Source organism: Lotus japonicus, chromosome 1 (genome assembly GCF_012489685.1).
Source record: "Lotus japonicus ecotype B-129 chromosome 1, LjGifu_v1.2".
NCBI lineage: Eukaryota > Viridiplantae > Streptophyta > Magnoliopsida > Fabales > Fabaceae > Lotus > Lotus japonicus.
Window position 1 is genome coordinate 11,330,013 of NC_080041.1, and position 20,743 is coordinate 11,350,755.

Sequence of the window (20,743 nt, forward strand, 5' to 3'; positions counted from 1 at the left end):
ACCAATCAACCCACTAATTAAATGTAAATAAATGAAACAAACTACACCTCGAGGATAAAAAAAAAGCATGCCCCCAACAACTGTACCTCAAAGAAATTACCGATTTAAAGCAAAAACATGATTTAAAACAAGGACCTCTAAATTTCTTTAGAAGAAGATGAAGTAAGTTATCACAACCATTAATAGTGATTACCTACTTTAAAAAGCCAATAAAATATATATATATATATATATATATATATATAAAGGAGACTTTGTTGGGTCCAGGTGGGCCAGCATCCTGCCTGCTAGGTAGCGTTCGAAATGGGGCGTTGTCTGCTACGCTATAAGGAAATAACGTTGCGCCCTCACTAACACCAATTGGTTTTGGCGTAGTGATAAGCGCGTGATCCTTCAATTGGTATCAGAGCCAGGTCCCGTGTTCGAATCCCACGGAAGGCATGCTGTGCAGCTAGTTTGGCTGGCAGGTGCTGGGGGGATTGTTGGGTCCAGGTGGGTCAGCATCCTGCCTGCTAGGTAGCGTTCGAAACGGGGCGCTGTCTGCTACGCTATAAGGAAATAACGTTGCGCCCTCACTAACACCAATTGGTTTTGGCGTAGTGGTAAGCGCGTGATCCTTCAGACTTGAACTTTTTTGCATTGATTACCTTACATTTGTATTAAATACATTAGATAATAAAATACAAAACTAAAAAATTAACTACATCTACTTTATTATTCATTATATTAATTAATAATTGTTAAACTTTTCAATTTCCTAATTTAAAATAAAAAAAATTCAATTTCCCATATTTTAAAATAATTTTTAATATTTAATAAGTTTTAACTATTAATTATAACTTGAGAACAAATTTTGAATAATAATAATAATAATTTAAATTGACTACTTTTACATTAATAAAAATACATAGTAAAATAAATTTTACATTTATAACTAATTGTAAAAAATTTCAAATTCTTATATATTAAGATTAAAATTATTATTTTAATTTTAATTATTAATCATAAGTTGGTGAATTTTAAAATTTAACCAATAAAACTTATTACTACATTTTAAATATAAATAAAAATTAAGTACAAAAGGTAGATATCATCTTAATAAATTATATATATATATATATATATATAAATATTGGACTTGAGATCTACATTACTGGCACAATTGATTAAATTTTTATTTCCAATTCAATTAATTATTGACATAAGGTTGAAAAAATGAAAAAATACAAAAATAGCACAAATTAATATCTCTTAAATAAAATAAACATGTTAAATATTGAAATTAGTTAATGGTTGAATTCTTTTTGTAATTATATATTTTGGAAATTACTTTTAAAATATGAAATGATTATGCATGTTGTTTAAATTAACTATAATGAAAGTTTTGTATTATTTAAAAAAATAATTTTAAATTTCCTTGTGATTTTTCTTAATAATGATAGTAATAAATTATTGATGAATATTTTATGTTATTAATTTTATTGTTAACTATTAATTTTTAATTTTCATTTTCTTATAGAAAAGAATAATTTATTACGTAGTACTTAAAAATAGTTAGAATATTACTATCAATCATAAATTCAGAGGAAAAAATTAAGAAATATATTATATGTAGACAATATTAATAATTTAAATTAAATAATAGTAAAGATAAAATTTATTAATGAACAATCTAGAAAAATAGTTTCAAAATTAAATAAATGTCTCTATAAGATATTTACTACTCCCTCCGTTCCTAAATATAAGACTTATTCCAAAAAATTGCGCTTATTAAGAAAGCACTTAATGTGTCTAATTAGTGTATTGATTTTTTAAAAATGCATACATTCTCCCATATTTACCCTTTGTCATTTTCTCTCACTAATAATCATTGCATTTATTACATTTTACTATACTTATTTATTTTCAAAAAAAAATCATCTTACTATACTTAATAATTTATGCACTCACCATTGATATACCAAAAGTTATAGTTAGTTGGATTAGTAGTAATTAATGGTAGGTGGTAACTTTGGAATTGAAAACATACAATTACTGTGAGGGGTAAATATGGAAGAGTACAAAACCTTTTGCTAGATTATTGTAAGAGGTCTTATATTTAGGAACATGAAAATTTTGAAACTAGGCCTTATAATTAGGAACGGATGGAGTATTAAATATATTGTATGTGTGTATTATTTGAAAAATAATTTCAAATATATTTTTTTATCTATTATATAGTAGTAAAAATATTTTCTATAGTTTTCTTATGTTATTAATGATATTTTCCTTTTCAAATTTTTTTATTAAATTTCAGTAATATCCTTTATTTACATAAAGGAACTCCAATACAAGTAATTTAATGCATCAAAGGAACTCTAATACTATATATTTAGATGTCTAAACACAATAATTTTTTCTATTATATATATACTGAAGAATTATTTGAGTATTTATTATTTATATAATTAAACTATAGTATTTTTCATATAATATTAAAAAATGTCGGAAATAAACCCGTGCAACGCACAGGTATAATATCTAGTAAAATACTATGCCCCACTTCATGAAATATTAACAAATTGTAAAATTTCCTCTATTCCAAATCACATTAAGTAAGAAAAAACAAAACAACATAATAAGGGCTTAAGTTTCACTAACAATGTTATTATCATCAAGCAATCAGATTTAGCACCTGCCCTATAAATAGTATTGTTTCACTTGAATCTTCTCTAATCAAGAAAATAAAAGGGTGGTCAGCTACGAAGTCTACCCGAGTCGGCTGCTTGAGTACTCCAAATGCTGGTAAGACAATGCTGGCTACTGCAGCAGCTTCCGAGCCCTCTTCATTTATTTCAATGAAGGACTTGTGAAATATCTTGGAAACATATAGACCCTCATGAGAATCCATCATTTTTGACAAATCTGCACGATTCGAGAAAGGCAAAACCACTCCCAGCTCCTTAAGAACATGAGATGCTTCAAACTCGTAAAAAATCTTGAATTTGGGAATCCTGAAGTCACCTACTTCCACTTCTTGATGAGGAATAGCGCGTTCCAGGAACCAAGGTGTTGAAGTCACCTGCTCAACCAAAGCAAACAACCCGTCTTTTGCATCTGGAAGCAAGAAGTACATGGAGAAGCGACGGTTAACTTCACCCCACTTATAAGGTAGATCTTCACCACACTTATAAGGCAAACGAAGGACTTTGAAACCATCAAAAGCAGTAATGAATTGCTTCTTGTTGCTGACCATGAAAGGAACCTTGACTGGGGTGCCATTAAGAAGATGAAAATCACAGTCCTTCGTCATTGATGCATAACACTTCTGATTTCATGCACCTTTGAAGTACCATGCATTTGCAAAGATGAGCCTAGTTAAGTTGTCCACTGACCCAGGAGGAAGAAGGTCTTTGACGAGGCCATTTGTCTCCTTCTTAGCCCATAAGTTTACTTCATTGGCCACTTCAAGAGCCTTTAAAACCATCATCAAATTTAAAGTCAGTTAGGCATTCAACAAATTAAGTTATGAAATCCCAAAATAGAAAAAGCAAAAAGCATGTTGTTGAGGGAGGGAAAATGAGTACTCACCTTAGTGCAGAAATCAACAGAGGCCAAAGTGGCCTTGTAATGAGTGGTGACCATTTGTTTGAAGGAAGTGCGGAGAGGGAGGGATTGTTCAACCCACACACTGTTGGCAAAACACTGGAGAGGGCCGCCGGAGGAAGAAGCATCGGAGAGCACGGTGGAGACGAGGTGAGAGGCTAAGGAGTTGAGGTGGTTAGTGGAATTAGATCCGAGGAAGGAGAGAAGCTCATCGAGTGAGCGGCCATCTGAACCAGCGACCAGTATGCTGAGCAGTGAGCACGATGTGAAGCGACAAGGGAGAAAACACCATGTTCTTCTTCTCGTCCTTGGAATCTTTCAACAACAAACGTTTGGCGATGCTAAGGGCAACAACGGTTCGGTTTCTGGTCGATTCCAAATCCTCAAACTTTATCTTCATATTCTCCCTGATCATTGGTCTCGTTTCTATTCCTATATCATTATCATTAAAGGGAAAGGGAATGGGAGGAACAAAAGGAGAAGAAAACTTAGGTTGAGGATACAAATTGAACGGTCGTGGTTGATATGGTGAATTAGGTCTAGAGAACTGAGACTGATAAGGTTGATTGAAAGGCTGAGCATTATTAGAGTGATTTGGTGGAAAATTCTGATCAAAGTGGTGGTAGCACACAGCAGCAGTGTGACCATACTTGAAGCAAATTTGGCAAGAAGAAGAAGAAGAAGACATCATGTGGCTAGCTAGATGGCTAGAGGTGGTGATGCTGGGGGATTATATATCAGTTTGTGTTTTCTAAGTTAACCCTAGAAGATTAAGATTAATAGTGACACTGTGACAGTGGTCAATATTTTTAAGATTTATATATTAAAGGGTTAAGGGTCATATTAGTCATTGTGTTTGTAAAAGTGTTTGATTTCGGTCCCTTAGCCAAAAAATGACAATTAGTGGCGGATTTTTTACCGTTACTGGCGGTTTAGGCGGTTTTTGACTGAGGGACCAAAATTAAACGTTTTTACAAACATAGGGACTAATATGACCTTAACCCCTATATTAAAATCTCAAAGGAAAAAAAGGTTAAAATAAAACTGAAAAATATAATCCGATCCTATATTTGGATTGTTTCGGATCAAAATTTTGAAAAGATTTATTGTTAATGTTTATTTCAATAATAGACTTAAAGTTCATCTTTATCACTATATTGTTTTCTAGAAAATTAGAGAACAACTTAAATTAAGAAAATAAAATGATTTTGAAGGTGAAATATAATTTGATTTAGTTTCTTCGAATTTTAACGTGCCCAATTTATAAATATTTTTAAATGATATTTAGCTATTGATATTTTTTCGGAGTGTTAAATTGCTCTTGCAATTTATACTTTAGTTTAAAGTTTAAACAACCATTTTTTTCTTTCAAAAAAAAAACAACCATTTTTTTATCATTGCGACCGACACTCATTAAGTTCAGTTGTTACCTGTTGGTACTTGATTATCTTTTGTTTTAAAAAATACTAAAAAAAATCAAATTTAATTAAAAACAAAATATAATGCAACAATATTTTTGAAGATTTGATATGAAATTAGGATATTATCAAATTGAGGAAGATAAGTTTTTATATAGGCAAATGTTAGTTGTTAGTAAAAATGTTAGTAAATTACTCCTCCTCGTGGTTCGAACCGTGGACCCTTCACCCTCTCAACCCGTATGTCTCATAACTCTTACCACTTGAGCTAATTGTCAGAGACGGAGGAAAATACGTATAAAAGTGATCTCGTAGTACCTTTTGGTCATGAATGGAATGTAATGCCGCAAAGGTCGAAAATTTCATCAAGTTAATTTAATAATATGAATGGAATATTTTATCCTTCACATGGAATGATCTTGATAGTTTTCCGGTGTATCGAAAAAAAAAAGGAATGATCTTGATAGTTTATTTAGATGATGTATTAATATATATATTTTTTAAGGAAGATGATGTAATAATATTTTCAAAAGGAATTCACCATTTTCAATATTTAAATAGAAATAATTAAGGAAAATGAATTAGTTGCATCAGCCAAGAAAATAAAGTAGATTTAAAAAAAAAATAGTTTTCCTTAAAAAAGCCAACCCAAACTCTTTAAAAGAATAAATTATTGGGCATCATTCGTGTATTTAGAATCTAGCCCAACAAAAGTATGCTATTATTTTAAAATATTTTTTATCAATTGTTTCCAGAGATTGTGCCTTGGCCCCTTGGCTTGGAGGAGATGAACTCGCCTACAACTTCTTATCTCTTGCAGTGTTCCTTACCCTCTGTAGCTGGTAGCGAGGATGGAGGTCTTGAAGATGAGGTTAACTTCGGGGAGGAGGAAATTGGGGTTTCTTCTGGTCAAGAGGGTCGGTTTTGCTGCCTAGGGAACAAGTTGGCATCACTAAGGAGATTGATGGAGGAGCAGTCAGAGGTCGAGGTCAAGCAACGGTGAGTGCTCGACGCCTAGGTCGGCCCAGGAAGGGTGAAAAAAGAGGTAAAGAGTTGAGCCATTGCACGGTCTCAACCTCTTCTAGTTTGCAAGCGGAGGCCTCTTCAGTCGGGCGGGAATTGATGCTTTTGCCAGTTGAATTCTCAGAACCAAGGGGCATTTTGACGAGGGCAAGGGGTGCCCTTCTCATGGGAAAACGATTGGGCCTAGAGTACTCTTGTGGTGACGACGTTGCCTTGAACCAGATAGCGGCTCAGATTCCGGCACGCATAGCTTCTTAGGGTTGGTCTTTTTTTGGTAGGAGTTGCTTGTTTGGATGGTGCAGTTCTTTGGCTTGGTTGGCTTTCTCTTAGGGGTTTTTTGAGGGTTTTGAGGGGTTTTGGTGTTGTTTGTGGCCTTTAGGGGTTTGGTTTGGGGTTTTCCTTTTGTGGTATAGGGAGTTTGTAAGGGTGTTGTATAGAGATTTTTTTGGTAGAGCTCTTGCTCTTTTCCCTCTGCTGTTTTTGAAGAGGGTGAGTTATCATCCCCTTCTGCGAGGTGGTTGCTCTTTAGCTTGTTCCTTTCTCTTTATCTAATATTATCTTGGCTTAATTCCAGTTTGGGTCCCTGATATTTCAGAAATGTGCGATTTGCGTTCCCCGTGTTTAAAACGTGCGATCAAACTCCCTGACGTTTCTAAAACGTGCGATCGAAGCCCTTCCGTCCATATCCGTTTGGTTCCGTCTGTTGACCAAACGGAGCTGCGCCCACGTGTAATAAAACGAGAAAATTTACTCCCTGATCTTTCATCTTTGTGCAATTTGCCTCCCTAATGTTTAAAACGAGCGAATTTACTCCCTTATGTTTCAATAATATTTAAAATAAAACAATTTAATTAAAAAACTAAATAATATCAGAATATAACTAAATATAAATTATAAAAAATCCAAATCAGTTCATCTTTTTCACCTGTAATCTCACTCTCTTCACCATAGACATAACCACCAAGGTCTACCATATACAACCAACCCCAAACCACCACCTCTTCCATCTGAACTCACTATCTTCTTCTTCTCCTTTAGATCTGAACCTGCTATTCTCCATTACAAAACCCACATCTACAAAATCGACATCAATTTTTTCCATTCAAATCCCTCAATCTCAACTCTCACAACTTCAGTGAGGACATCATCCTTAAACATGTAGAACACCACTCCCAGTATGCTCACAAGGAACGCTATCACCTCCTGCAAATCCCCTAGTTCCACTCTCCTTTCTGGGTTTCGTTGCTTTGATTATTTCTGGGTTTTCTGAGTAGTAACTGATGGCTTGCTGCAGATCTAGATGTGGCTCTGAGGTTTTGCAATGGCCACGAATTTCAGCCAGAGAGGGCAACGATGGTTCTGAAAGATGAATGGGTGGCTAAATCTGATGAGATGAAAATGGCTTATCCCTCTCTAAATTTTATGGGGTTTTACCTCCTCCTATCTTCCTGAATTTCTGGTTTCTTGCATTATTTATGTGTTTTTTTGTTTGTGTTGGATCTGTTTTTTCATGAAAGATGGAGAGAAATGTGTGTGTTTGAAAGTGGAAGATGAACTAGAGATAAAATTGTTATTACTATTCTTGATAAAGGTGTTGTTTGGGGATTGGATTTGACACCCCACTTAAAACACTTTCGGAAACTTAATTTCCGAAATATTTCGGAACTTAAAAATCCGAAGTATTTTTCCCACTTAAAAGTGAGGTGTTGCATTGTATTTTGCACTGCTGGTGGGAATTAATTTCGGAATTTTAAATTCCGAAATAATTCGAAACTTAAAAATCTGAAAATAGGGGGTGTGAAATCTAGTAGTGGGAGTGGGAAATCTAATCCCCGTGTTGTTTTGTTAACGAACATGAATTGAAGACTCAATTTTTTTTCTTGAATTGTTGTTGATTTGAATCTGTTTTAGGTTGTAGGTTGTGTTACTTTGATAATGAATGATTTGTTTTCATTCAAGATTCATGATATGTTTTTTTTTCTAAAACAAATTAATGATCTTTTTTGTTACAATCTGTTAAAGATTTATTTTTTAAAATTCTGTTTTTAAACATTAGGGAGGCAAATTGCACAAAGATGAAAGATCAGGGAGTAAATTCGCTCGTTTTATTACACGTGGACGCAACTTCGTTTTGTCAACAGACAGAACCAAATGGATATGAACGGAAGGGCTTCGATCGCACGTTTTAGAAACGTCAGGGAGCTTGACCGCACGTTTTAAACACGGGATACGCAAATCGCACATTTCTGAAATATCAAGGACCCAAACTGGAATTATGCCTATTATCTTTCACTTTCAAAAAAAAAAATGAATTTTTAAAATGATTATCTTTCCTTGTATGCTGCTAGTTTAGTGTTAATCTTGCTTTTATCTTTCCTTTGTAACAAAAAAAAAATTATTTATTTAAAAGTTTTTAGTCGTAACTAATTCCAAAGTTGCACCAAATATTTTACAAACAGATGTTAATTATTTAGTTTCTAAATATATTTTTGCAAGATTCCAAGCTTTAATAATGTTCATATTACTTTCAAAAAAAAATATTGTTCATATTGAAGGAGAAAATCTTTTTTATCAATTTTGCTACAAGAGACAAAAACTCTATTTTTTTTTTTTTGATACATCGGAAGATAGAGACAAAAACTCTATCAGGAGCCTGAAGTTAACTAATTTAGCATCGGCTAGAGTTTTAGCGTCGGTTTATTTAACTGTAAACTGACACAACTCAATTGGCAATTCGACTGGCAAGAATTCATAAAACTACTTAGGTAGGGGCCGTTTATAAACTTACTTAAACTCATATTGATATGCTAAATAGTACTACCTGCATAACACAGGACGAATCATTATCTATTTTTCTTAATTTGGCAAGCATAAGGTAACATTTTGCCTACCATATTTATTCAGAGACTGTTTGATGTGTTATTCTACAGATATGGTTACAATCACTATGGAAGAAACAAAGGAGAGTAATGTGAAGAATAAAAAACTACTGATACACACAGAGCATATCCAACTTCCAGTTGAACACAACTAATTTCTTGTCACGTCATCAATGGAGGGTTCCTAGCAGGGGTGGGGCAGCTTCTTTCTAATTGCATGCAACTTCACTATAACATCTGCTATGGCCATTCGCTGAGCAGGTAATTCTGCAGAACAAGCAACTCCAATCATAGCAAATGACACCAGACACTCCCTAATGTTGTCTTCAACTACCCCTCTCTGTTCTTCAACAAATGGGACAAGCAAGCGCGAGTCCACTATCTTGTTAATTCTTTCTGGTATTGCCATCATACACAGCTTGTGTAGGCTTAGATCCTCACAAAACATGCTACTTGTTGGTTTCTTTCCCGTGAGCATCTCCAACAGAAGAATCCCATAGCTATAGATATCTCCTTGTGCTGATACTGGACCACCCTCTCCATACTCTATTCCGAAAGAAAAATAATATATTATTTAGACAAAAATAAACCATTTTGAGAGTAATGAATTTTGAAGGGTACAATTCTTATTTCTAATGAAAGCACTTTACCTGGGGGAACATATCCAATGGTTCCTTTAATTACAGAGGAGTTAACTTGATGTCTACCGGAGTGCTCCGTCGTCTCATGAAGGAGCCTTGCTAACCCAAAGTCTCCCAAGTGGGCAACAATGTCATCATCCAGAAGAACGTTGCTTGGCTTTATGTCACAGTGCACTACAGCTAGCTCGGGATCATGGTGAAGATAATCCAACGCGTGAGCTACATCAAGAGCAATATTTATCATTTGTGTAAGGTTGAGACTTAGATTTCTTGACTCAACTTGTTCATTGCTGTGCAACAAGCTTTCTAGGCTCCCATTAGGCATGAACTCAAAAACAATAGCCTTGAAATCTTCACCATTATAATCAGTGCTTGAACAACAAGTCAGGATATTGAGAAGATTCCTGTGCTTCATCATTCCGAGAGATTTGCATTCTGCTATGAAGCTCTTTGATGCCCCACGTGTTTCATTCAGCACCTTTATTGCAACAGGTCTTTCAAAATGGAGAAGAGATCCTCTGTATACAGAACCGAAGCCTCCTGTGCCTAATAAATTGGATGAAGAAAATCCATTGGTTGCTTCAAGTAACTCTCCATAAGAAACCCTCAAGTACTTATGTTGCAGAGATGGTACAGAAGATAGCCTTTTGGGCTTTATAGTGAGATAATAGATACTGATAAGTGCTCCGAAAGACATCAAAACCCCACCACTTAGAATGATGATGATGATAAGTACTTTCCTATTAAGAAGCCTCTTGTGTTTCTTTGAAGGAGACCTAGAGCATGCAGGCAGCTTCAGTTGGGGTATCCCCCCACATAGATCCTTATTTCCCATGAGTGAAATTGCTGTGACGTTATTAAAGACCCCTCCTGTGGGAACCTCACCATAGAGATGGTTAAATGACAAGTCCAAATCATACAAAAATGGCAAATTTTCTAGTTCATGGGGTATTGTGCTTGAGAGGTTGTTGTAGGAAAGGTCTAAGAATGCGAGTGATTTGTAAGAGCCAAAGAATGAAGGTATAGTTCCATGGAAAAAGTTTCTCTCAAGCACGAGTTCTGTTAATGACAAACAAGTACTCAGAGCCACGGGAATTTCACCTGACAACTTGTTTGCGTGTAGATATAATACTGAGAGAAGCTTCAAGTTACCGAACTCAGAAGGAAGGGGACCAGTGAGTGAGTTATTGGACAAGTCAAGGTTTACTAAACCTTGTAGATAGCCAAATGTTTCATTAGGAATATCACCAGTTAAGTGGTTCTCAGCAAGACCAAGTGACTGTAACTTAGTGCAGAATCTGAGGGTAGTTGGAATGCTTCCTTCCAATTTGTTGGTGTCAAGATAAAGTTCAGATAGCTTTGCAAGATTGCCAATAACATGAGGAATGTTCCCAGATAATTTGTTTCCGCCCAAGGCCAATCTAACTAGATTCTTAAGCTTTCCAATTGAATCTGGAATTGTTCCCTCAAGCAAATTCTGTGAGACAGTAAAGGAAGTTAAACCGACAAGTTTTCCAATTCCCTTAGGTATGACTCCAGATATTTGATTATTATCCATAATAAGCTTTTTGAGATGGGTAGAAAATTTGCTTATAATATCTGGCAAGACACCACCTAATCTATTTTCACCAAAATTAAGTTCTTCCAGTTGAGTACAATTGGATAATGAGGAAAGGAAATCCAAATCCTGAGCATTCCCACTCCCAAAATTATTTAAGCCAACGCTTAAAGTTACGAGATTATTCAGTCTGCCCAAATTAGGAGGTATTGGCCCGTTAAAAGCATTTGTATCTACATCAAACCACTGCAATCGGGTAAGGTTGGATATGGAAGACGGCAAAGTTCCAGTGAAGTGGTTCCATCCAACCAAGAATGTTTTAATATTGGGAAAGGCAAGGTGTATATCTGACGGAAGAGTACCATGTAAGTAGTTTTGGCCGAGAACAAAAGATTCAATGTTTGAAAGGTTGTAAAGAGAATGAGGGACCAAGCCTGACAAACTATTTGAACCCAAACTCAAAGTTTTCAAACTTGGCAACCTGCCCAATTCAGAAGGTATGCTACCTTCCAAATAGTTTCTTGCAAGTGATAGATTCTGGAGAGATGAAAGATTTCCCAATGAAGGTGGGATAGACCCAGCTAGATTGTTGGCACCAAGAAGCAACATAGTAAGCTTCCTCATAGATCCAAACCATGAGGGAACTTTTCCACTTAGCCTATTGTACATTAAGCTAATGTTTTGAAGGTTTGAGCAGTAAGTGAGCTCCATAGGAACCTGTCCCTGAAGATTGTTCCTGGTTAACTCAAGTTCCTGCAACCGTCTCAAACGACCAACTTGTCTTGGAATTTCACCATGCAAGTTGAGGTTGGAAAGTTTGATGTTTCTAAGAAAGGTTAGATTACCCAAGGATGGTCCAAGAGTGCCCCCCAAGTTCTGATTTGACAAATGCAAGGCAGTGACTCTCAGGTGGCGACGACCGCATGTAACACCCTGCCATGCACAGAAATGCTGAGACACATTCCATGATGGCAGAGATTCCGGGTCGCCATTTGTAAGCTTTTCTTTCAAAGCAAGCAAAGCAAGCTTGTCAGTCTCTGAACTCAAAACAAGAGGAACGGTAGCTGGAGTCACGTACACAAGTATTTGTGAAACAACACTGAGAAGAAACATGGTTAAAGCTATCATTTTGGTATCGGTTTTGTTTGCATGCATAAAGCGCAAATGAAGTAGAGGCTTGGTTAAGGATATTGATTAGAAGCACGACATGTCTTTCTTTTTATAGACATTTTAAAGTCCTTGTGAAATCTAAGGTTTCTGACTTTCTTTAAGGTTTCGGAATGAACTATGTTGTTTTTTATTTTAGCCTTCACCGCTTGACCCGTTGAAGGGTCCATTGGGGGACCAAAGACCCAAGGGGATTCGAAGTAGAGTCGCAGGTTGAGAGGACTTTAATTTGTTTTTGTGCACTGACTGAGAGTGCTATTTGACAAAGTCTAGAATATCATTTGTTTTATAATCCTTCGCTTATTTTGATATGCCACAGGATTGTTTAATCATATAACATAACTGAGTGGAATAGAAATTCCAACATAAGTATCATCTGACTTTTTACTTTCTGTTGTTCAAAGAAAAGACTTTTTACTTTCTGGAGGTTTCAACCTTCACAGCCAGTTGAACATCTCCCTCACCAGCAACACCAGTTGCTAAAGTTTATGCATGGGAGAGCAATGTATAAAAAAAAAGTTTCTCAATGCAGTCAAATTTAAAACTAATTTTAACCAATGTGCAAATTATAATTTTTACTTTACATAAAACTAATTTTGAGTTCTCTGAAGCACCAAAATAATTAATTTTGAAAATTTAAAATATTTGCATATAATGTGGGTTTCCAGTGTATACACATTTTCCTTGGTGCAAATATACTATCATTATATCTGTACATTCTAAAACTACAAACTTCAGTTTTTTGTTTCTTATATTTTTCAATTCATTGAATACCATCTGTTTTTGACCAAAAAAAATTATAATACCATAAGTCGAAAACGTTAGCCATGTACCCTTTTTAGTTTTTACAGACCATGACTCATTTTCTTCTAGGTTCTTTCATTTATAATTCATCTGTTCATCATGATGTTTTATCCAAAGTTAATGACATACGAGATTTTTCATCTCTGGTCATTCATTTTTCATTTCGACTCTCATCGTTTTGGGATTTTTTTTTTAGCTTCTAGAACATTCTGAAATTGTAAATTACACTTCCAAAACTCCTGTCCTTAAATTGAAAACTTTTATGCATCGGAAACTTAAACACCCAGAAATACAATTAAAATTACAAAAGTTCAAGTTTCAGAAGAAAATCAAATTCAAAACTTGGAGTTCCAAAAGTTTAACTTTGATTTGGCATACATTTACTATCCGGAACTCCTTGAAATATGTTTTTTCAATAACTTCAAGTCCAAGAAATGTAGTTATAAAGATGTTTTAGCCTTAGGTGGTGGGGGGGAGAGGAAACTAAAATATGTGAAGAGATTGTCTAGCTTAACTCATGAGGTTATTTAGCCTCATTCTTTTTTTTTTTTGATCAAGAGGAAGGGGGAACCGAAAACAAAGGAGAAGGGCCTAACTAGGCGCAACAACCATGCGCAAGCTAATGCCACCAACCCTGTCAAAAAACAAAGCATCACTAATCCCTGGAGGAGGAGAAACATGGAGATGAACTCCGAAACTGTCTGACTGACCACGATGCGCCATGGGGTTAATAAGATTATTTATAAAAAAAAAGTAAAAATTTGTGAAATTTCTAACTCATTTATTATAAACAATATTGGACCACCTATGATGGGGTTATATAACCCCATGGGGTGACCTAGACTACCACATGTAAAAAATAATTTTTGGATGTGCAAAGCATTTCCTCATACTACCCTATTAAATAAATTCAAACCAATAATAATTATGAGGCTTGGTTAGAGTTCTCCATGCCAACCAACACATGGTTTGTTCAAGTGGTCTCCTTAAGCAAGGTCTCCAATTAAAGTATTGTGTATAAAAAAACTTCAGCTATGAGAGCTAACCCTACCTGGATATGGATGTTCCTGAATTGAACAAATTGTCTCACGTTGATGATACATGTGATCAAACCAAAAGAAAGAGTTCTCTGCAACTGAGATTTACCCTAGTGCCTTATCCTCACCTCACCAATGTTGGATAAGAGGACACACAGTGGATATAAAGCAAATGTGTGCATGGTTTCCCCTTGGCCTCAACGCAAAAGAAAAAACACACATTCCAAAGAACAGTCTATAAAAGTCTTAAGGAAAAACACATCCAAAAAACAGTCTATAAAAGTCTAAAGACTGAGATACAAGTGAAATACCTATATATAAAAGAAATAACCCTGTAAGAAACACAATCCTATACTTTGGTAATGGAAGATCAGAATCTAACCTTGTGCATTTGGAAAATGATCCTGTGTCCAGTTTGAATAAAGTACATGTTATAAGCATTTGACATTCTTGATTCCTATTTCTTCAAGTAATTGTTTCAAGCTCCAAATTCCAGCCTTATACACAGTGAACAACTGGAATTTAAAATTAAAAGAAAAATGCCCATTACTAATGAATCATGAATTACAAAACTGGGACGTTTGAAGCCTAAAATTTTGACGCTTGATTATTCACCTAGCATATGAGCCAATGTTGGTATTTTGACTCCTTGAGAATACTACAGCGTACCCTCAGTTCTAAAAACCTTCGTGTACTGACACTCTAAGTGCACTGCTGCCCGAGTTTGGAGGCCATTATTTCTAGAAACTTGTGAGGGTTTCATCTGTAAATGGGAAAGGATATGGCAAACATACCAACAAGCCTAAGAGCAAAACTGCTACTCCAAGAGCAACATACTTCTGATCAGGATCAGTTATTTCGTCAGAGAGAGGAGCAATTGGACCTCTCTGCAAGAAGAATATGAGAACAACCCAGTAGAAAGCTACATCATTAAGCAGTGATGAGAATCCAAGCAACGCAATTGAAAATCCTGATAAACGAAATGAAGCCTGTGAAATAGACTGAAGTTAGTATCTTCACATAAAAGGAAAGGAAGGAAATTATGTGTAAGTAACCAAATTTTTACTCATAAATGTATTTTTTTTTTGAAATGCTCATAAATGTATTCTTGGAAAAACATATTACTAAATATGACCTTTCTTCCCCAAATGGCAAAAGAAATCCTTCCCCCATCAAGCTCTCCGGCAGGAATACTATTGATGGAATTAATAAGGAGTCCTGCCCAAGCCCAAATCACCAGAGGGTTGAGAGAAATAGCAGTTCCTTCCTTGAGAACGTTACCAAGAAGTAATTTTGCTAAAAGAAAAAGACAAGAAAAAAGGTCACTACATGTGGAATTTCTAATATAATGAAGCAGAAATGAGAATATTCATTGATGGAACAGACAATAGGGCATTTGCAGATTAAATTGAATCTGTTTTAAAAGAAAATATACTTAGATGCAATTCCATCAATTTATTTAAATAGTCAATCAGTTTATTTTTTAATTTAAATTCAGTTTGATTCAATCCAATTCAAAACAATTTGCTTTGCATCAATTGTATGTACTTTTTCATCTTATCAATTCATATGTTACCCTTCGCACATTCTTTGTTTTTTTTTTTTACATAAAGCACAGAAACTATACAATAAAGAATATGATCTATATTTATATCAAAACCAATTTCAAATTAAAAGCACAAGAGCTATAAGGATTAGTAAAGCTATAGATATATCAAAATAATAAGATATAACTAAGACTAGACCATGGAAAAAGAAAGAATTTAATGTATAACATTGTCAGTGTAAAACTTCGTTACACTGACAACCAATGATTACTTGTCATATGTCATAAAGTAAATTTTAAATTCAATTAATATAAATAACCATAAGGCTGAGTGTAAAGAAGTTTTATACTGTCAGTCAATACATGAAAATTAAACTCAAAAATAAATTCAAGTAATTTCATAATTATGTAAAATGTGTTAATTTCATGAATAAAATTACATATAAGTTTGGTTCCATTTAAGATTGAATCTGTTTTCAATAAAAAAAAAACAGTTATCTTTGTTTCACCTGTTTCTTTTGTCAATTTGTTTCTCCAGTTTATATTGGATTCTATCAGTTTACAGCAACCATAGAAATAAATTGACTTTGTAAACACACACAAACAACAAATAAATGCTCATTTAAAATTATTATGATAAAACACACAAATGAAAGCACGCGCAATTCTATCTAGATTTCTGTACGCTTGTCTTAAGTGTTTAGCTTACCAATACCGCCAGCAAGAAATGACTCGTGAAACACTGAAGCATCAACAACAACACCAATACCATCACTGGGAGGTAAGACAAAACCTAGAAGCAGAAGCACAAGACCCAAGGAAAAGCCGGCTATAGGTCCAGCAGCTGCAACCTTAAGCAGAACTTCACGGTTGGGTACTATGTTTCTTATCCTTGTAATAGCACCAAAGGAGCCTATCTGCCACCAAATTACTTATCAGAATTTCTATTGTAGTAAGATGTTAGAATTACATATCAACTAAGGGAAAATTGGCCAGTACCCAAACTGTACACAACACCAAATTGTCCAATTGACTCTTTCCATACCAATAAATTAGATAGCATGAAAACCCAATTAAAAAAAGGCATGATTCCATTCATAGTAAAGTTCCCCCATATTAACAATTCCTACAGACGAATTTGGATGATTGCCATTTTCTGGAAATCCATGATAATCGTGCAAATATAACTAGAGCTATTTTAGTATAAAGATCAATCACACCAGTTATATTGTGCAAGACAAACATAGATGGATTACTTTCCCATTACATGCATCAACAAATATAAAGAATCAATCAAAAACTAAAAATGGATTAAAGCACTATGCAAGTATTTTGACATAATACATACTAGACAGAAAGCATGGTGCACTCAATTAATATTTTGTCAATTAATGAAAGAAATATATTAAACATGTGATTTATGAATAAAGATTCCAATCATGCAACCTGCCAGCTAGGAACAAAGTATGGGACCCCAAGCTTAACTCCGGTGTTTTTGGCAACTAAAAAGTGACCAAGTTCATGTATCCCCAGTACAAGTGCAGTAACAAGGGCTCCAGGTAGGCCATCCTTTAACAAGTTCAGATTGTCAAAAGTTGATCTGGAACATTAACAACATTATTTTGGTAAAATCTCAAATTTAAAGCTAACTTATTAACACATCTTCACAGTAAATATCCATCAACATTTCATAATATATATCTTTAAATGGAAATAAGGTATTAAATCTCAAGCACTAATCCAGAATTATGCATTAAATAGCATCTAAAATATATGCATAACGCTAAATTTACACTATAAGACTATAAGTACATGAAAAAATTGAAGTATCTATGTTTTGAAAAAAAATCAGTTAACCAGTGTCAGTGATGAAAATGATAAAGATTTTTTCCTAAGAAAGGTGGACAAGAATTCATCCATAACTGAAGTACTTATTGAGAACATCCTATTAAGGAGACATATAGCCTAGAAGATCAACACTTTTGTACCCAAAAAATGTCTTTGTGAAGACTGTCCTGAATAAGTTACAAGAAGGAAGGAGTGCAGTGAGCTAGATCAGTATAGAAAACAAAATTGCATAAAACAGTTTTGTACGACAATACACTTTGACGGATTGGCCTAAGAGATAACAGAACATGAAGTGAGAAAATAAGGGATAAGAAAATTGCTCACAACAAATTAGATTGCAATGCAGGAACATTGCGAAGCAGCAAGGTAAACACCGTGACCAGTCCAAAAGCTCCAGCAGCTAACCACTCAGGTACAGCTGCAAATATAAATAACAGCACAATTTCAAATCATGAGCTTTACCATAAAAAAATGACCCACGATTTTGAGGAGCTAAACAAGTACCAGCTGTCTCTGGTTGTAAGGTTATTCTTGGAACCACAACAGCAACAGGCTTATCATCCTCAGGATTGACTAGAAGGAAAAGCCTGTATTCATCTCCAAATTTATCCTATAACCAAATTTACGCATAAATCTAGCTCGGCCAGTTTTATAACATGGTCACAAATTTATATAAGCAACAAAATGGAAAACATGACATACTTGCAATCTCTTTGATATCTTTTCATAACTTTTACCAGGTTGCCCGCGCAGGTTTCCTTTGAACAACACTCCGGCCTAGCAGAAAAGCAGGACCCAATCTTCTTAAAAAGAGACCTTTGAACATATGCAAAAAAAAAAAGGAAAGGCAAGCACATACCTCGTAAGGATCTTGGCTTGTTACGAAAAAAGTATCAAAGCCAAAGACTTGGTTTTTAAGAATTTCGATTGTTTCCTTGGGAATTTTTATTGCTTCATCCAGTTGCTGAGGCTGCTTAGAACATAAAAAGAATAGAAACACGGGAGAAAAATGAAAAAAGGACAATGCCTCTTGCAAAGTAGGAAAAGCTGAACATATATTGTAATCACCTTCACACCTGGCAGAGGTGACCCACTGGCAACTTCTACGCTATCCACATCCTATTTTGATCCCAAGCCCAAAGAAGAACAGGTAAGAAAACTAGGACATAATGTCCCAAACTCCAAATGGCACGATGTTCTTTTTCTTTTTAAATTTTTTTTTTGGATAGAGCTTTATAAAGGAGATTATCACAACCTAAAACAGACTATCAGCGTGATCAGTTGAATACTAAGAGGCAAGCAACAACTAATGTAATCAGACTAGCAAAACTAGGTCCCATTTTAAGGATTTAGCATAGAAAAATTACAAAGACATGGTCTTAATAGGGATAGATAATTATGAACATTTTCCGTGTGAAACTTTAATCAGGAGCCTTTAGTGTCATGTAGTTTACCTGCTCTTTCTACTGGTTATTGCCACAAAACTATAGAACGTAAGTGTACTTAATTGCAACTCAAAAAGCAGAAAAGGCTCTTTCATGCAGTATGCGTATATAAAGAAGGTGGTTTTAATTTAATAAGATAGCTTCATGAATACATCATGTCCATGAGTAACTTCCCTATAGCAGTTTTCAATCAGGTACTAAACAATAGAAACTAAAAAAAAGGATACGAAACAAACTTTAGCACATAGATCTTTCTGACCAAGTCTAAAATAACATCCAAATAAGTCAAACATTACCTGCGTGTCATTTTGTTCTTTATTTTCATCACTAAACTTGTTCAGCTGTTCAGCATCTACTGGTGGAGGGGTACTTTGCTCAAAGGAACCTTCCAAAGGTTGTGTTTCCCCATTTTTATGCGCTTCTTTATCCTAAGTAATTCAGAAATTGCACATTATCAATGAAAAAGTATGGAAAAAAGTATACGTTAACATTTAGAGCTCGCAACCATTCTTTCTACAGTGTGTTTGGGTTCATGTATGTGAGTGTGTTCTGATCGCTAAAAACATATCACACTATGCATATACTGCTTTCTGGTTTGCTGAAACATCCACATCCTAAACAAACAAACCTTGCCTATTTAGGCCTCACCTAATGATAAAGCAAGTAATTAAATTAACACTCAAACATCTCCTTCACACCCTCATTTGGGAATTAGGACCTTAAACTAGCTAAGTATAAACAGCCTAACGCCAGTGTTAGCAAACGATTCGATCATAAATTAATCTTGTAATCAAACATTCAGCCCTGCTAAGTGCTATCCAAATTGCCTAAATTCCATAGCAAAAACAATTGGCTTGATTAATAAAGATAACCACCACCATGCAAGGAACTTCAATCAAGCAATGTCTGCAAACTTCAATCTAACTCAAAAGAACCCTCAGCAAGTTAAACTTAAATTTCATGAGATCTATGTAAGTGAAAGAGAACCATGCAGCTACAAGCAAAGTGAAAGTACCTCATCATCGTTATTACCGTCAGGCTCGGTAACACTACAAGCAATCCCTCTCTTCCTACAATGACATGAAGCGAAGCAAAAATCAGCACCAATCGGGAAAAAAAATGGCGAAAACGAACTAATTAACTCGTACCTTGGATTCCGAATCTGCTTCAAGGCTCTGCGATGGTGATGAGAACGCGAATGGCGAAAACCGTTGGAGGAGTGGTGGTGGAGACGGACATCGAATTGGAAGCAGGAGGCGCAGCGCGATAGAGGAATGAAGAGGTTGCTGCGAAAAGACGAAGAAGGTGGTGCTGCTGCTAGTGAGAGATTCATGGTTCTGGTTTAGTTGAAATGAAACCCTAGCGCCATTAAAATGAATTTAAGAAAATTGAAGAGGAAATGGTAGCGAAGAAGAAGAAGAAGAAGAAGAAGAAGAAGAACATGCAGTAGCAGTGAAGCGAAACGAACCGATTATCCGCTTTTTTATTTTTTATTTTGGTTAAATTAAATACCCGCGCGAAGATATTTTATTCTGTTTCTCGGACATATATACAGAGGAGATTTTCGATGGCCAATCAATGTGTCACACTTAAGGGATTAAAAGACTAGCAGTAGATAGATTTATTTCTGCCCCTTTATAATAAATTTAAATTTTTGTTTTATTTTTTATAGTCGATTTGAAATTTAGTTAAACAAGTGCGATAACCCGTGCGTTGCACAGAATTTTATGTTATATTTTTTAGTAAATAAATTAGTTTTCATATATATAATTTAAATTATAAATAAGTCAAT

General features: G+C 34.9%; 2 protein-coding genes and 1 pseudogene across 3 annotated transcripts; all 3 read right to left on the minus strand.

Moving 5' to 3' along the window:
- Window positions 1–2,653: 2,653 nt before the first annotated feature.
- On the minus strand, window positions 2,654–4,276 carry LOC130724505 (serpin-ZX-like; annotated as a pseudogene).
- Window positions 4,277–8,838: 4,562 nt separating this feature from the next.
- LOC130733599 (probable LRR receptor-like serine/threonine-protein kinase At3g47570) lies at window positions 8,839–14,629 on the minus strand. Its single transcript, XM_057585822.1, has 3 exons — window positions 14,495–14,629; window positions 9,556–11,023; window positions 8,839–9,451 (listed from the first exon to the last, which is right to left on the minus strand). Exons 1-3 carry the CDS (start codon window positions 14,558–14,560, stop codon window positions 9,090–9,092), a joined length of 1,896 nt encoding a protein of 631 aa, XP_057441805.1. The 5' UTR covers window positions 14,561–14,629; the 3' UTR covers window positions 8,839–9,089.
- Window positions 14,405–20,447, minus strand: LOC130733600 (probable zinc metalloprotease EGY2, chloroplastic). Of its 2 annotated transcripts, XM_057585825.1 has the most exons (12): window positions 20,100–20,447; window positions 19,967–20,021; window positions 19,248–19,379; window positions 18,575–18,625; window positions 18,366–18,476; window positions 18,209–18,283; window positions 18,011–18,116; window positions 17,831–17,924; window positions 17,105–17,258; window positions 16,368–16,575; window positions 15,248–15,408; window positions 14,405–15,101 (listed from the first exon to the last, which is right to left on the minus strand). In XM_057585825.1, the coding sequence occupies exons 1-12, from the start codon at window positions 20,282–20,284 to the stop codon at window positions 14,853–14,855; spliced, it is 1,581 nt and encodes a 526-aa protein (XP_057441808.1). In that variant the 5' UTR covers window positions 20,285–20,447; the 3' UTR covers window positions 14,405–14,852. The 2 variants fall into 2 exon arrangements, with proteins under 2 accessions (XP_057441808.1, XP_057441809.1); XM_057585826.1 differs by lacking the exon at window positions 18,575–18,625.
- Between the last annotated feature and the right edge of the window lie 296 nt (window positions 20,448–20,743).

Bases quoted from the DNA above. Each gene is read 5' to 3' on its own strand.
- LOC130733599 (XM_057585822.1), bottom strand. From the start codon at position 14,560: ATGTCAAATGCTTATAACATGTACTTTATTCAAACTGGACACAGGATC. The intron at 11,024-14,494 runs GTTAGATTCTGA...ACTGTCTCACAG, and splicing joins TCATTTTCCAAATGCACAAG to AATTTGCTTGAGGGAACAAT. The intron at 9,452-9,555 runs GTAAAGTGCTTT...CTTTCGGAATAG, and splicing joins CATTGGATATGTTCCCCCAG to AGTATGGAGAGGGTGGTCCA.
- LOC130733600 (XM_057585825.1), bottom strand. From the start codon at position 20,284: ATGAATCTCTCACTAGCAGCAGCACCACCTTCTTCGTCTTTTCGCAGC. The intron at 19,380-19,966 runs GTACTTTCACTT...TGAATTACTTAG, and splicing joins ACGGTAATAACGATGATGAG to GATAAAGAAGCGCATAAAAA. The intron at 18,284-18,365 runs GTATGTGCTTGC...CTTTTCTGCTAG, and splicing joins CAAGCCAAGATCCTTACGAG to GCCGGAGTGTTGTTCAAAGG.